Source organism: Dasypus novemcinctus, chromosome 25 (assembly GCF_030445035.2).
Source record: "Dasypus novemcinctus isolate mDasNov1 chromosome 25, mDasNov1.1.hap2, whole genome shotgun sequence".
Taxonomy (NCBI): domain Eukaryota; kingdom Metazoa; phylum Chordata; class Mammalia; order Cingulata; family Dasypodidae; genus Dasypus; species Dasypus novemcinctus.
The window spans coordinates 781,274-799,392 of NC_080697.1; the positions used below are offsets into that span (position 1 = coordinate 781,274).

At 41.8% G+C, this 18,119-nt stretch overlaps 1 protein-coding gene across 1 annotated transcript; it reads left to right on the forward strand.

Annotated features, from left to right (window-relative positions):
• The first annotated feature begins 5,275 nt into the window (after positions 1–5,275).
• Positions 5,276–7,269, forward strand: LOC101447174 (ubiquitin-like modifier-activating enzyme 5). The gene is made up of 2 exons (XM_058287641.1): positions 5,276–6,112; positions 7,213–7,269. Exons 1-2 carry the CDS (start codon positions 5,276–5,278, stop codon positions 7,267–7,269), a joined length of 894 nt encoding a protein of 297 aa, XP_058143624.1.
• The last annotated feature ends 10,850 nt before the right edge of the window (positions 7,270–18,119 follow it).

Sequence of the window (18,119 nt, forward strand, 5' to 3'; positions counted from 1 at the left end):
CCTGCTCCCTTGGTGGGAAGGGACTCAGATAAAACTACACAGCAGAGCAGTGGAGTTACTTGGAGTTTTGATGTTGGTGTTTTGAGCTAGAACCTGGCACATGAACACACAGAAGAACACAGAGGAATAGAGACAGTTTCTTAGACATGGCAGGAGCCCCAGGGAGAGAGACAGTGTCATTCACCTGATAGTCTGCACAAGGCCTTGTAGAGAGAGCACATTGGCTGAGCCCAGAGAGAAATGGACCCCTGGGAAATAGAGGACCCCAAGAAGCCTGAACTCTTGGTAGATATCAGCAGCCATATTGCCCCTACATGTGGAACAGACTTTGGTGAGGGAAATAACTTACGTTTCATGGCCTGGTAACTGTAAGCTTCTACCTCAAATAAATATCCTTTATAAAAGCCAACAGATTTCTGGTATTTTACATCAGTACCCCTTTGGCTGACTAATGCAGAATTTGGTACCAGAGAGTGAGGAAATGCTTTTGCAATTACCAAAATTCAGGAATGGTTTTATAAATGGGTAAGGGGTTGTGAAGTTATAGGTAATGTAGGCTATGGGTGGGGTGGATGTTCATCTCTTCATAGGTAAGGACACAATTGGACACAATGCCTGGCCTGGCTGAGTTGACACAATAGCCTAACCATCACAGATGCTAAAGAGATTTTTATGAGGCCTTAGAAATAAATGATGAAACTATTATTGGAAACTGGAATAAAGGCAATCTGTGTTTTAAAGTTGCAGAGAACTAACAAGATTAACTCCTGGTGTTTTATAGAAGGCAGAATTTGAAAATGATGAGCTTGGGCATTTAGCTGAAGAACTTTCCAAAGTAAATTCAGAGTATGTGGCTTGGCTTCTCCTGGCAGCTTATAGCAAAATGCTAGATGATAGATAACCTGAGGACTGAAGTGTTGGGCACAAAGAAAACAGAAACAGATTCTGGCAATTCCAATCCTCTGGAACCCAAGCTCCCAGATGATAGTACCCTATTTGAGGACTATTTGAGGACTTAACTAAACTTGGAACTTGTAAATCAGGATTGAAGATACAGTTATCTAGGAAAGACTTCTGGAAAGTCTTATTGTCTGATGACTTGGACCCCTGCTTCCTACATGCTAAACCAACAAACTTTTTGAGAGAACTGTATGAACACAATCATTGTCAGCCTGGAATAAAGGGGACATACAAGGGAGAGATTGAAGGGGAAATGACTTCAAGAGGAAACCATGGAAGCTGAGATCTGGAATTAAGACATCACCTCAGGCTAAGAGAGGAACCCCAAACATGTGTAAAGAGAGGGTGAGTTTGTCCCAGCAGTTGAAAGGAGTACACCTGTCACACTTGGATTAGGGAAGGCCAGGTGGTCAACACGTTGCTTTGAGAGGGTTGAACCTGTATGCCAAAGGTTAGGAAGGATGTTGTCTTCATCTCTCTGTACTAGGGGGGTTAGATTCTAACTCAAAGATTGAGTAAACTGTGGCAATCACCCCAATGCTCTCAGAGGGTGAGGTCCAGAGCATGGTTGACACCTGGATGCTTGATGATGATGGAGACAAGAAAATGGCTGTTGAGCAAGAAAATGGCTGTAGAAAGGATGGGTCCCCATGAGTCCCCAAGGAAAAGAAACCATCATCTTAAGAATGACTCTTAGACTTTGACATCTAATGAAGTATGTTCTGCAGGTTTAATGAACTGAGGAGGACACCATGGCTCATGTTTCCCTCCCAATTTCTCCTTATGATATTGAAAATGTTTATCCTTCATCTGTTCATTTGTGTATTGAAAGCAGATAAATTGTTAGCTTTAGAGGTCTATAGCAGATGGAACTTTGCCCCAAGACAAACTGTATTTCTTTAAACTTATTGCAAAGTGATTCTATTCTTAGCATTGCTACTGATTTAAGTTTCTTTTAATACTGTAATGTCTTTTTGAAATTCAGAGTGTGGAGTGTAGCAATTTGATATGATTTATGAATTCCAAAAATAGATATTGGATTATGTTTGTAAACTGGTCTGTAAACTGGGTGTGATTAAATTTTGATTAGGGCTTTGGTGGGCAGGGACTCACAGATAAAACTACACTGCAGAGCAGAGGAAGGAGGTGGAATTTTGATATTGGAGTTTTGTTGCTGGAGTTTTGAACTGGAGCTCTGGAAGTGAACACACAGGAGAAGAACAGAGAGGAATAGAGCTGGCTCCTTAGACACAGCAGAAGACCTGGGGATAGAGACAGAGCTGTTCACCTGATAGTCTACAGCTGGTCTTGTGGAGAGAGCACAACAGCTGAGCCCAGAGAGAAATGGAGTCCTGAGAAGAGAGAAACCCAAGAAGTCTGAACTCTTGGCAGATGTCAACAGCCATCTTGCCCCAACATGGAGAAACAGATTTTGGTGAGGGAAGTAACTTTCATTTTGTGGCCTGGTAACTGTAAGCCTCTACCACAAATAAATACCCTTTACAAAAGCAAACAGATTTCTTTGTATTTTGCATCATCATCCCTTTGGCTGACTAATACAGAGGGTATATAGACCCTATGCTTGTTATTTTCTTACATTTTGAGTGAATTGGTATAATATTATTTCTAAGGGGAATGAGAAAAGTTAAGGATATATATTGTAATCACTAGAGGATACACTAAAAATATAACTTAAAGAGGTATGGCTGAAAATCCAATAATAAACAAAAGTAAAATTCTAAAAATATTCGATTAACCCATAAAAGAAGAAAAGGAAGAGCAGAGGAACAACAACAGCAACAACAACAACAAAGAGGAAATAAATTAAAAATGTGTTAGACTAAATAAAGCCATATGAATAATTACTTTAAATGTTAATGTACTAAGCACTCAAATTAAAGGGCAGAAATTTTCAGAATGGAAACTAAAGCAAGATCATACCACATGTATCTTCAGGAGATGACCTTTAAATATAAATTTTGCTTGAAAGTAAATGGATGGTGTAGCAGTTTGATATGGTTATGAATTCCAAAAATAGATATTTGATTATGTTTTGATCTGGTCTGTACCTGTGTGTGACTGAGTTATGATTTGGGCTTGGACTGGACCACATCATTAGGGCATTGTGTCCCTGCCCCTTCATGGGTGGGGATTCACAGATGGCATGGCAAAGGACAGAGTTGAGGGGTTTTTGAGGTTGAAGCTTTAATGTTGGAGTTTGATGCTGAAGCCTTAAGATAGAGCCCCAGGAAGTAAGCTCACAGCAGGAAGAGAAGCCAGCTGCAGGAAGAAAGGAACCTTGAACTCAGAGAGAAGGAAGCCTCTGGAAAGGAGGAACCCAGGAAGCCTGAACCCTCACAGCTGTCAGCAGCCATCTTGCTTCAACATGTGAAAATAGACTTTGGTGAGGGAAGTAATTTATACTTTATGGCCTGGCATCTGTAAGCTCCTCCCCAAATAAATACTCTATAAAAAACAACCAATTTCTGGTATTTTGCATCAGCACCTCTTTGGCTACCTAAAATGGATGGGAAAAGATATAACATGCAAGCAGTAAACACATGAAGTCTAGAGTGGTCAAATTAATATCAGGTAAAGTAGACTTCAATACAAAGAATTTATCAAAGATAGGGAGACTATTTCTAAAGATAAGAGGGCCAACTTATCAGGAAGATATAAATATTCCCTTAAGAAATGCGTATTCCCTTAAGAAAATATATTGAAATGCATGAAGCCAATATTTGACAGAATTAAAGGAAGAACTAAATAAATTCATCATCAGTAAAGACAAAAGAACTGAGAAGCACTATCAATTATCTTCATCTAATTGAAATGTATAAACCACTACACCCAAGAACTGCAGAACATACATTATTTTCAAGGGCACACTGCATACTCATGAAGATAGATGATATATTGGATCATAAATCGTTTCAATCAATTTGAAAGAGTTGAAATCATACAGAGCATGTTCTCTTACCACAATTGAATTAATGTAGAAATCAATAAGATATCTAGAAAAATGAAAATATTTGGAAATTAAACAATACAGCTCTAAATAATCCATGTGTTAAAGAAGAAATCACAAGGGAAATAAGAAAATATTTTTAGAATGAAAATACAATATATCAAAATTTGTGGGAGACATCTTCACACTGATGCTCACAGTGGCATTATTCATGATTGCCAAAAGCTGGAGAAAACCCAGGTGTCTAAACTGATAAATGGATAAACAAGTTGTAGTGTATAAACACGATGGAATATTATGTAGCAATAAAAAGAAATGAAGTCATGAAGCATATGACAACATGGATGAAACTGGAGGACATGATGTTGAGTGAAGTAAACCAAATACAAAAGGACAAATACTGTATGATTGTGCTATTATGAACTAAATACATCGTGTAAACTCATGGAGTTAATAATTAGGATGTAGGACAACAGAAAATAGGAGGGTAGAGAAAGAAAGCTGAGGGTTAATCTGTGTACAATTGGTAAAAAGGTTGCTTGCAAATATTTGGAAATGAATAGAAATGGTGAAAGCACATCACGGTATTTGTAACTAGCAGCTATCATATGGGTATGACAGTGGTTAGGAGGAAAGACTAAGGTCATGTATATTACTAGAAGGAAAGCTAAAAACTGTAACATGGGGCTGTATAAGATAGTAAAACCTCATGTAAAACACAAATGTGGCTACTATGCATATATACAATGTTTTACAAAATATAAATACAAATATATTAGAGAGAAGGAAAAGAATAGCAGCTTGTATGGCAGGGGAAACATAAAAAGTTTGAGAGGAAATGACTCATTTTTTATTATTATTATTGGAATAATGAAGGCAGTTTAAGAATGATTGAAGTGATGAATACACAAATATGTGATTACATGGATTACACTGAATACCATTGACTGTACACTTTGGATGGATTTTTCCTTTATTATTATGTATTGATAAAGTTAATTTGTTAAATAAAAACAAAAAAATTAAAAATCTAAAAGATGGTTTTAAATAAAAAAATTCTTTTATGGTTTGCTTTAAGAAGGTAGAATTCAAAGTTGTCAGGAAGTTTTAACAGTCAATTAAATAGGAAGTCAGGTCACTGTGAAACAATACTTGGCTTTCTGCTTAATCAAAGGGACAATAAAAGATATTCAAAGTAAGTATAACGGCCAGTGGAACCGCGGGGAGGTGGAGACGGGTCTGTGGGCGCTGGGCCCTCCCCTGACTGAGCCGAGAGGCCGGCGGGGCCTCCTCACTTACCCTGGTGGGCGGAGCCGGCCGGCAGCGCGGGGCGGCGGGGCGGCGGGGATGAAGGCCTGGGCGGCAGCGGGCCCGGCCGCGGTGGCCGAGTGTGTGGAGCGGCTGCAGCGGCGGGTGCGGGCCCTGGAGCGGCTGCCGCGGCGGGTGCGGGCCCTGGAGCGGCTGCCGCGGCGGGTGCGGGCCCTGGAGCGGCTGCCGCGGCGGGTGCGGGCCCTGGAGCGGCACCTGACCGAGGAAAAGAGCCGGCAGGCCTTCGGGGGCGCCGGCGGAGGGGCCGTCCGGCGCCGCGTGGAGCACATGAGCTCGGAGGTGGTGGACTCCAACCCCTACAGCCGCCTGATGGCATTGAAGCGAATGGGAATTGTAAATGATTATGAGAAAATCCATACTTTTGCTGTAGCAATAGTAGGTGTTGGTGGAGTTGGTAGTGTGAGTGCTGAAATGCTGACAAGATGTGGCATTGGTAAGTTGCTGCTCTTTGACTATGACAAGGTGGAACTGGCCAATATGAATAGACTTTTCTTCCAACCTCATCAAGAAGGATTAAGTAAAGTTCAAGCAGCTGAGCATACTTTGAGAAACATTAATCCTGATGTTCTTTTTGAAGTACACAACTACAATATCACCACAGTGGAAAACTTTCAGCATTTCATGGAGAGAATAAGTAATGGTGGGTTAGAAGAAGGAAAACCTGTTGACCTAGTTCTTAGCTGTGTGGACAATTTTGAAGCTCGAATGACAATAAATACAGCTTGTAATGAACTTGGACAAACATGGATGGAGTCTGGGGTCAGTGAAAATGCAGTTTCAGGACATATACAGCTCATAATTCCTGGAAAATCTGCTTGTTTTGTGTGTGCTCCACTGCTGCGGCTTGCTCAGTCGGTAGAGGTGGGGTCTGGCTGCGGACGAGGGGTCGGTCCCGCTTGGGACGAGCGGTCGGTCCCGCTTGGGACGAGCGGTCGGTCCCGCTTGGGACGAGCGGTCGGTCCGGCAGCAGACGAGGGGTCGGTCTCACAGGGGTTGCGCGGTTCGGCTGACGGGGTCGCCCGGCAAAGCCGGCGACGAAGGGGTCACCCGGAGAAGCAGGCGACGAACTGGGGACAAGGGAGGCCAGGCCCTTGTCGGGGGCTCTCAGGACTGGAGGGAGCATGGCAGAAGAACTACTGCGAAGACAAGGTAAACACGCAAGTACTTTATTGAGGGAGAGGCAACAGTTTTATAGGGGCTGGGGAAGGCTGATTGGTCGAAGCCATGCCCTGTTCTGATTGGTTGCCGGAGAAAGGTCAGTGGGCAGTACTGGACGGGGGAGGGGTGGTGATTAGGAATTGGCTTTTGCTGTTACTGGGGGAAGTGGCAGGGTTTAGGGATTGGTGGCTGCTGTTGCTGGGGTAGAGGGCAGACTGGAGTTTCCCGCCCACACCTGGCTGTTGCTGCTGTCAGGGGGAGGGAAAAGGGCAGACTGGATTTTTCCGCCCTGCACCTGTGCAGGGAGAAAGAAGAAGAAGGGTGCCGCCACAGAAGGCATCGTGTGGCGCCATCTGGGAGGAGGGGCGGCCGCGGAAGCATGGCTGCCGAGAAGGGGATACCCAAGGGCACTCTGCGCCCATGCCGAGCTTCCTTCAGGGGTGGCGGTGGGCCCGACCAACCACCCTATTATGGGGGCAGCGGTTTGGAATAGGCCTACTGTGGCTGCCGCCCCTTGCCAGGCCAGCAAACCACACTTCAGCCCGAGGGGTGACCGCACTGGGTTCAATCCCCGGTTCCTCATATAAAAAAAAAAGTCTGCTAAATGTTCTACAAGGTGACAATTATCAGCTTTGAGTCCACTCATCCATCATACAGTCATATTATAACCATGAAAATGAACATCTTACTCTTTTGTGGCCATCTTCCTTGACTCAAAACTTTTTTCAAGAATCTCAAAAAAAGACACAAAAACTCCACTTTCAGCCTTAGGGTTTTGCATTCTGCTTCTGTTACAGTTTTCACAGACCTTAATAAGTGGCAATCCTCTTCCAAGTCCTCTTTCTGTTCTGTAAAGGAGAACACCTTTGTCTTCTCTGTGTGAGCTTGTAGGCCCAGGAACATGGTTGAGGCAGAAAGAGGACAGAGCAGAATCCCAGAAGCAAGAAGTCAAGATTTACCTTCCTAGGACAGAATCATTTCCACTAAATGGGGGTTGCTTTTCAATAAGCAACATAGCTTGCAGCTTACAGTTAGTGGACATCAAAGTGCTCAGCTGAAATTTTAATTGTTTCATATCATCCTCAGCTGCTGAGATGGCCATTTTGCCTGTGAATTCCAAACAGAGAAATACAGACAAAAGTGAGGGATAAGTAAAACTCCTCAGCAGCACATAGTACACTGTGTGAAAGTTTTATACCTAGGACACATTCATCATCTGTATCATTTGAAATTTCATCTGTGGTCATGTCACCTAAAACACAGAAATGTTAAATTGCTCTAAACTCTTTTGTGTCCTTATTTGATATTTTCTTGATTGTAGAATTACCAAAATAACTTGTTTTCATGTTCAAACATTCAAAAGGAAACAAATTAACCAGCACATTTGAATAAGGATAATTGACTTTTAATATTTACATATTACAGACAAACCATACTATTTACCCTTTTAGGGAATACAGCTTAGCAGTTTCTGCTATACTCACATCCAGAAGTTATGCAAAAACACATTATCACCATGTAATTCTCAAACATTTTCATCACCCCCAAAAGGAAACCACTTACCCATTAACAGTTACTCCCCATTTATCCCAAAACCCTGTCCCCAGCCCCCAGCAACCACTAAACTAATTTCTTTCTCTAGGAATTGACCTATTCTGGACATTTCATAAAAACAATCATATAATAGGTGACCTTTTCTATCTGTCTTAACTCAAAAAAATGGTTTTCAAACTTTATCCATGTTGTAGCACATGTCCATATTTCATTTATTAATGTGAAATAACACCCTCTTGTTTAGATATACCATATTTTGTCTTTGTATTCATCAGTTCATAGTCATTCATTTTGTCTCCTCTTTGGGGCTCCTATAATAATGCTGCTTGGAATATTTCAGTGCAATGTCAGGTGTGGACATATATTTTCTTATCTCATGAATATATACTGAGAGAGAAATTGCTGGGTCACATGATAATGCTGTTTCACTTTTTAGTGACAGCCATGAGTTTTACCAAGTGGCTGCAAATTTGTACATTTCAAACTTTGATGTACAGGGACCAGAATTTTTCCCCATCCTGCCTATACTTATTATCTGTCTTTTAAATTGTAGTTATCCTACTAGGTGTGAAGTCATATTTCTGTGTTTTCCTTACAATAATACTGTAATTAGGATATTCCTCCATGCAATATGGTTCACCTACATCAAGTGTACACTTCAGGGAAATGAGAAGTGAGGGTTCCCTTTGTGCCCCTGTTCTGCCATGCCCAGCACACACCTGGCCAGACACACACAGTTGGAGACTCAAGTCCAAGGCTGTGAGTCCACAAAGGCAGTACTGAGGAGGGGATGGAGCTGACTCAAAACAGCATTTGAATACTTAAGCAAAAGCCTTCTTGCCTCAGTGAGGTCAATCTTACCTGCCAGTTCTCCGTTCATGTCTGTCATTGTCCTCAAATGCATTTTCAGAGACACTCCTCAACTGGGACATGCAATCAGTCAAAACCCAAAAGAGGAACAAGTCTGTGTCAGAAAAAGTTCTTAATTTTAATTGTGCAGATTTCCAGCATTATTCCTGACATGACTGTACAGCAATATTATTGACTTTGTGAGACTGAACTCTTTGCAAATCTTTCTGAGTCTTTTCTAAGACAATGATTTGTTTCTGGAGGTCAGAGTACACTTTTCTCTGGTGTTTAATTTCCTGCTTTAAGTGTAAAGGAAAAACAGTGCATTAATAAAGTCAGGACTTTCACACAGTGGGACCACATGACTGAGGCAGGGCAGTAGGACACTAGGGTCCCTCCTTTTTTAAAAATGTTTTTTATTTTCTTTTAAATGTTACAATAAAAAAATATGAGGTCCCCATATACCTCTACCCCACCCACACCACCCCTCCCACATCAACAAACTCTTCCATCATTGTGGCACATCCACTGCACCTGGTGAATACATTCTGGAGAACCACTACAGCACATGGACAGTGGTCCACATTGTAGTCCACACTCTCCCCCAGTCCAGCAAGTGGGTCACAACAGGACACACAATGTCTGGCATCCATCCCTGCAGCACCACCTAGGACAACTCCAAATCCTGAAAATGCCCCCACACCATATCTCTTCTTCTCTCTCCCAACCATCAGCAGTCACCGTGGCCACCCTCTCCACATCACTACTACAATTTCTTCTCTTACTTGTTTTGTCATCCTAGTGTCTTTCCAACTCATTGACAAAGAAAAGGAGGGAAGACTTTCAAATATCCATGCTGCAATGAGGTCAGAATTGGTTGTATAGAGCCCCAGAAATAGCTGTTAAGGAAGTTGATCCAATGACAGTTGAGAGCACCCTTCAGAAAACCCTTTCAGACCCTATAAAAACAGTCCACAAGGAGGCGATTCACATGTCTCACTGCCAGTGTGGATGGAATGGCCTGGCTCAGTGTCTCCCAGGCCTGGGACAACAGGACTGAACCTCCAAGGGTCACTGGGACAGTAACTGCCCTGCCATGGTCATCAAAGCCTGCTCAGTCTAATCAGCTGCCATCCCCCCATAGGCAACTCAGGGTAGAATCTGGTTGGTATGGTTCAGGACAAAGAATGAACCTCCTAAGGGTCATGAAAAATTATGCAAAAGGCCAAAAATGGAAGAGACGAGGAAGGAATGTGCATACACACCCCAGCTCTGGGGACACATTTCAACCTTTGCCAATGAGAAGAGAATTCTGCACTTCCCCGCTCCTGATTTTCAAGCAGATTTGAGAAAGGACAATCAAGAAGGCAGGGTTTTCTATTGTCTCTTTCCCAGTCTTTAGAAGTGACTTTTTTTTTCCTTCTCCTCTTGGGCCTTTAGCTCAGCATTTTCCTTCCACATCTTCTCATATTCTGTTGTAGCTTTTACCTCAATGATTTTGACTTCATGAATGGCATTTTGGATCTAAAACAAAATATTCTCAGTAACAAATAAATTTCCAAGAACAAAAAATATTACACAATTCCCACTAGTCATCATATAATTTTAATTGTCTAAGACATGCTGTTCCCCAACAAAGCCAAGGAATGCAATGAAACCTGAAGGAAGCCTAGGCAACTATACCTCATTCACATCAGAAGTCATCTTCAAAATAAAGTCTTTCAAGTTTGCTATCACTTTTTCTTTTTCCCAAATCTGCATTAGGATAGAAACAAAATATATATAAGATTTTCAATGGAAACACTGGGCCATATGCTATAAAGAATATCAACAAAACAATTTGCACAGCTTCCCCTATTTTTGTGTAAAATGAGTTGATCCAGTTTTGACCCTAGAAGGAAATTCAAGGCAATAAAGAAATTAGAAATGAAGAAAATCCTTGAAGGCATAAATATCCTAATTCCTCCACCACCTTTTGCCAACAAGACAGTGATGGATGACATGGTGAACACAAAGGTGGGAAATCTTTCAAGCCAAACAGCTGTGATGAAAGGCTTTCTTTAATGGGGAAAAAAACCTCACCACTTATAAAGTTCTCTGTTCTGCAGAGTGGATGGGGTTCTCTGGTTAAGCACCTACTTTGCACATACTATGTCCCAGGTTCAATCCCCAGTACCTCTTAAAAATATGTTTAATTAATTATCTGTTCTGATAATTAGGAGTGATGAAGACCACTAAAATTGTCTGAAAATCCTGGGTGATCTCTCCCAGTCCCTTAGTTCTTCTACTTATCTTGGATGGCATGCCAAATGATGAGAAAATTACTCATGATTGTGAAAATCTATAATTACTAGGCCCTAAAAAATGAAAAGACTAAGGAGTATTACAGATCAATGTTCAGAGGAAGGTTCAGCTTTCAGAGCCCTTCTCACTTTTATTGACAGCACAAGAAAGGAGAGGTTCAATTCTCCCAATGTACATAGACACAAAATCCAATCAATGGTAATGCTGAGTCCTAAAACTCTTACCAAGCCCTGATTTTTAGCATTCTGAAGTCTCTTGCTCTGCAGGGTTGCTGGTGTCTGCTCGAGGATGTTGCCCAGTATTTAATTTCTCCCTTCCAGGATTTCAATGTTAAGCTTCAACATAGCATAATGAGGTCAGTAATACTCATTTCTTTGACTACTACCTTTAGAACCTAATCCAGGAAAAGGGGATTTTTACCTTAAATTTATTAGCTTTATCAGAGAGAATATTATTTTTCCTCTTTGTTTCTTGAATCCATTTCTTTGCTTCATTGATCTGTACCGATGTACAATAAAGGCTTCAGAATGCCATTATGCACACCTGAGCAGAGTCCCAGCGACAGACAAAGTAGATACAACCCCAAGTATTGGTTCTTCTGAGGGCTACAGAGACCCACAGTTTCTAGGGTCATGGCAGATGGAGCTCAGTGCCATGTCAGTTAGCCCTACTTTGGAGTTTGTGTTTCTGTGTGATGAAGCTGGACTCAGATGTGATCTTTGTCCACAAGTGTCTCCTGTTACTTTTACTGGAACTGTAGTTGGTGCTGGGGTTTAATGTATACCCAGGGGACCTGAATCTCTGGACTGACCATGTGATAGCCAGGCCCTGAGCCTCAACAGACTTGCAACTCCTACACTCTGGTCTATTGGGCTTACCCCACTCAGCTGACATGGCGTTGAAGAAGGCCAACCACCACACGAGGGAGCCAAGAGTGCCTACAAATGAAAACAGGAGGATTGCATCCAGCATCCATATGGAATCTAAGCCCCCTCTTGATATAGATGTGGAGTGGACATAATCATTCCAAGGTCCACAGGATGGAGGGATAGAGTATAGATTAGATTGGACTTACTGATATTCTATTCATGAACTATTGTGATTAGTAATTGAAGAAAATGTGGCATTGGTTTGGAGAAAGTGGCCATGGTGGCTGCTGCAGGTAGGGAGTGGGAGGAACAGATGTGATGTGGGGCATTTTGGGAACTGGAGTAGTCCTGGATGGTGCTGCAGGGACAGTTACTGGACAGAGTATGTCCTCTCATGGCCCACTGGGTGGGCTGTGAGATAGTGTGGGCTATGATGTGGACCATTGACCATGAGGTTCAGCAGTGCTCAGAGATGTATTCACCAAATGCTATGAATGTCTCATGATGATAGAGAAGGATGTAGTTATGGGGAGAGGAGAGGGGTGAGGGGGGTGGGGGGTATATGGGGACCGCATATTTTTTGAATGTAACATTAAAATAATAAAGATAATAAAAAATATTAATGTTAGTGTTTGCAAAACATTAGCTCCAAGTGTGTGATGCCTAAGAAATAAAGCATTAGTCGGCACACACAATGCCTGTTTTGAATTTTCAATGTTTATAGAACAATAAAATTCCCACCAGGATGAAAAATGAAACATTAAAATACCTGTACAACAAGAAGGTGGAAGTATTCAAGGTAAGCCATAAGAAAAGTACATGAAAGGATGATCGTACCTTCTTTTCCAAATTGGATATTTTTTCTGGAAGTATGTCATTTTCCTTCATGCAGTTATTGATCTTCCACAAAATTTGCTGTAAATTCTCTAAAAGATGTATACAATCTCTTAAGTTCTTTGGAAAATCCTATAAATTGAATTATCCCAGTATATTAATTAACAGACTCATTATCTGGTGCTATGTGTATAAACTCCTTAAAATTAATATGATACCTAAAAGAAACAATTTTTAGCAAATGATGTATAAATAGATTTTTTAAAAATATGAAAATCAGAATCCTACTTCAATGAGATTCATATTTAATTTTTTTTAAAGATTGAGAATCACAGTAAAAATATTTTGAAATAGCAAATCTCCCTTCACTAAGCACCCTTCCTCTTAAAACAAATTCATTACTCTAAATTGTTTTACCCTTGCCAGAGATAAAAGAAAGAAAGCGTGAACATCCTGTCCACTTATATCTCTGTCTTTTAATTATCAAGATCAATAAGTATGTCATTGCCATGACTTTACAAAAGAAAACCTCATGCCTCCTCCCACTTAGAAAAACACACTAATTCCTTGGAGTTCCTTCTGAAACATCACCTATTGGACCTACTCAGAGACATGGATTGTCCTGGAGCCCAGCTGAACCCATTTCATGACCACCAGATGGGGTGGTCTGGAGAGCATTGGCTTGGGAATCAGATGCCCCTGGTTGAACCTTGGCATTACCACAGTCTACAGAGGACTGGGGACATCTCCCAGTATCTCATCTTTGAGGTGAAAGTGTTATCTCTATCATTCAGGTAAACAGCTAGCATCCACCTTACAGGTGGACACTAATTATAAAGCACCTCAAACAGAGTCCAGGAAGGCAGACTTCTCAGACAGGCTGTCAGTTCTTTACCCTGACCCCAAAGAGCACACTTATTTCCTGTTTGTCCAGGCTGACAGCTGTGTTGCCCTGAGGCCATGCTTCTCACCACAACAATGATGTCATCCTCATAATAAATAGCAGCATTGAGGGCCTGCTTTGTGCCACACAGTCATCCTGAGAGAGAGGTGGTGGGGGTGGGTAAGGAGAAGAATTAGAAATGCCTTGCAAGCTACTGACCTCAGGGCATTTACTTGTATTTTCTACTGGTGAGACAGGATTAATCTCAGGCAGGGGTTGGAAGGCAGTTTCCTCAGGGCAGACTGGAGGTTCAGCCATGCACACTGGAGTTTGGGTGGTATGTGCCTCTGGGCTGGGAGAAGGTCCAGACTCCCTGGGGCAGGGCAGAGGCTGGGAAGGGCAGGTTTCAGTTTGGCTGGTCCCTACCTCAGGGCTGGAAGTTGTTTCAGACTCCCTGGGGCAGGTTGGAGGCTGGGTCACATAAGGTTGACAAGGTGTGGTCTGGACAGAGCAGGCCATGACAGGCTTATCTGGTAAAGTCTCAGCAGAATTCAGGGCTCCAATGTCTCTACCAATATTATGATCATCCCATGTGTCCCTATCCCAATTCTCTGGATTCCACTCTTTTCCAATCAGTGCCTTCACCTTAACTGCAGAAACCCTGTGGGGTTGAGATTTTAGTTTTCTTTGTAACTCTGCTACTCATACGATGAGAGCCTGAGTTTGGTTCTCAGATATTTTGAGCCTGTGGCTATAGGAGACAAGATTTTCTTTCAGAGCACACACAGAAACTTTTGCATCATTTGTGAGGTATTTAAGTTTCAAATTTGAAGCCTTTAACTCATCTCTTTTTTTTGTAACTGTACTGAGTATCTAGGAGGAACCAGCCAACATCATTATATCATTCAACTCCACAGAACTCTGTTTAAGGTGTTGCAAACACTCTCACCCAGAGCCTTGCTTCTTATAAGCATGGCAGTAGGGGAATCCAGTGATACTATTTTGCATATCTTGATTGCCAACTCATGCCATGCACTGTTAGCAGCATCTTTGTTACTGGAAAGGGAGTCATCAGTACCCTTGAGTCCAATTAGAATAGAGAGCCAATTGCAAACCCTCAGAACTAAGACACCCCACGTCTAAGAATCTATTCCTTAGAACTACTCCCAGTACCAAGCTGCATTAGTCAGCATTCTCTAGGGAAACAGAATCAACAAGAGATATCTGTTGATAGTATGCAATTTTATCAGTCACTCATGTGAGTTCTAGGAGATGTCTGTCAAAAGGCGAGCTGTGAAATTCTCAGTCAATGCTACAATCACTTCCCCTTTTAAGGCATTCAACTGACTGGATAAAGTGTCATTCATTGTTAATGGCAATCTCCTTGATTGATGTAATTATAATCCTGGATTTCATAAATCCTACCCGATAGAGGCATGAAGTTTGTGAAACATCTCCCTCTCTGATGGTGACATAAATGTGAGCTTTGGAGCCAGACAGAATGGGTTCAAGACCTGCCTCTGCTATGTCTTCACATACGTTTCTTTGGGGAAGCTAATTTTATTATTCTGAGCCTCAGTTTCTCATGTATGAAAAAAGAGACAATCATAGTATGTATCTTGGAGTTATGAGAATTAAAAGACCTAATTTGTGCTCCATGCTTGGCAGAGTGCCTGGCACATAATGAGTGCTCAATAGAAGTTAGCAATAATATCCTTTGGAGGGCTTATTATAGACTAGATTCTGCAACAACTATCCTACATGAGATATTGGCTTTAATAAGCACCACAATCTTATAGAAGGATATATTTTTCATGTTCCACTTTACATTTGAGAAACCTCAAGTTAAACAACTTGCCTAAGATCACAAAACAAGCCCTCAACAGAGCCAGGATTTGAAACCAAGCATGCTGGCTTGAGTCCACACTCCCAAGCCTCCTTCATAGCAGCCTTTTTATTTTTTTATTTTTATTTTTATTTTATTTTTTAATTTTATTCATTTTGTAAAAATATTACACTCAAAAAATATGAGGTCCCGTTCAACCCCACTACCCCCACCCCACCACTCCCCCCCCCCCAGCAACACTCACTCCCATCATCATGACACATCCATTGCATTTGGTAAGTACATCTCAGGGTATCTCTGCACCTCATGGTCAATGGTCCACTTCATAGCCCACACTCTCCCACATTCCATCCAGTGGGCCCTGGGAGGACCTACAATGTCCGGTAATTGCCCCTGAAGCACCATCCAGGGCAACTCCAAGTCCCAAAAATGCCCCACTTCTCATCTCTTCCTTCCATTCCCCATACCCATCAGCCACCATGGCCACTTTTCCCACTCCAATGCCACCTTTTCTCCATGGACCTTGGATTGGTTGTGTCCATTGCACCTCTATGTCAAGAGGAGGCTCAGATTCCACATGGATACTGGATGCAATCCTCCTGCTTTCAGTTGTAGGCACTCTAGGCTCCATCCATAGCAGCCTTTCCTCCTCTTTCCCTCTCTCCATTCTCCATCTTGGCTCTACCATAATAACAAGAGCATCTGTCCTCAGAAATAAAGAAGTAGAAGATGAGAACATAAAGAAGCTCATGGAAATGCTAAGAGGGGAGTCCAGAAGGGAACTCAGAGGACAGCACCGTCAGCCCCACTGGCATTTCAATGAGCCAGGAAGACTGGGATTTTAAAATGCCACCATTCCCCCTGAGTTTGGAATCCCCATTAACCCCTAGTGTTACTTGCAGTTTTAGCAGTAAAATTTATGTTTGGGGAGCAGAGAAGTTTAGAATAATTTATTCTGTTTGTGGAGGGCTGACAGTTGCAGGTCAGGGCTTGGGGAGGGAAAAACAGTAGAAAAGCCAAGCAAACAAGATATAGGACCCAGGCTACATCTATTAGAAGGGAGGAAAAGAGGATATGTGATACAGCTTCAAGGGGAGGTAGAGGAAATGGGAGTTCTGCCCAGTCAAGTTAGGAAACAGCCAAGTGATCTAGCTGAGATTTGAACCTGACCCAACATTATGCCATCTCTTTACCTACTCCCCATCCCTACTTTTTTCCTTTCAATCCATCACTTCTTCATCTGCCACCTCTCCCTCCCTAGTACCCCCCATCCTAGCAGCTCTCCTTTTGCTTGTAGGATGGACTGAGTGCTTACATCTTAGTCCCTACCCTCTGAACAAATGACCAACAGCTCTCACCATTGCTGGCCAACCTGGGAGAAGGCACCCCATTTTGGAGAAGGCTGCTTTGCTTCCTGTAAGCTGGCCATTCTCGTTTCTTTCTTCCTGCTCTCTGCACTTGAGCCCTTTGATCCTCTTTCAGTGCTTGGAATATGCCAAGTTTTCCCCTTCATTTTCCTTCTGGGACTCCCACTGCCTGTTCTCCACTGCCACCCTCCCCTAGCCAATCCCACTGAGCCTTTGGCTCTCAGAAAAGAAGTCAGGCTTTCATGCATTCTTTTCCCACTGCAGGAAATGTTCTCCTCCTTCCCGGTCTCCCTCTCGACTTGATCTTTCATTTTTCAGACCTCTATTCAATGTTTAAATGTTATCTCCCCAGAGAGCTTTGGCATCAAGTAGAATGGGTTCTGTTTTCCACCCCTCTAATATACTCTTACAGTATTGTTACTGTACTTAAAAGCACTGAAACACTATTGTAATAGTTACAATTATTTCTTCTGTTCTCATATAAGCTTTTAAAGCTATAAATTTCCCTGAACGATGTTAACCCTATCACCCAAATTTTTAATCAGAATAATTTCCTTTATTTATGTTAACTTCATCATGCCCTTGAGTGGTTAGTTTTGTTTTTTGTTTTTTGTTTTTTGAGAAAAAAAAGGGTTTTTCTCTTCATGTTATCTTCTATACTTACTTTGTTGTTTTTTTTTTTTTGATTAGTTTTTAGAACTTTTACACATGGGGTGTCCTATTTTTTGAACATTTCTCCCCCTAGATATATAATTTAGACATTCAAATCTTTAAAACCAAAACTCACCAAAACAAAAGATTCAGAATAGAAACAGCCTACTGTTAATGGTTTTACCTGCAGGTTATTTATTGGTCTCCAAAACATTAGGGTTTTTTTTTTCAACCAAGGATCCCAAAACATTAGGGATTTTTTTCAACCAAGGTTCTTTATGCTTTCGTTATTTGTTATCCCTCCAGAGAAAAGCAGTTTTCTGGTCAGGATCAAGGGAAGATAGATACCTCTCCTGGGAAAAAATACATGTCAGTCATTGTGGAGGCTTAACCCTTGACAATATCTAGGAAATCTAAATTAAATGAAGTAAAATATTCAGAAGGTAGCCTATGTGATACGGATATTTTAAGAGCCTAAATTTTCTGTCTCTTGCTCCACAATAAATACAGTGATTCCAGATATATATTCCACAGATGCAATAATTTC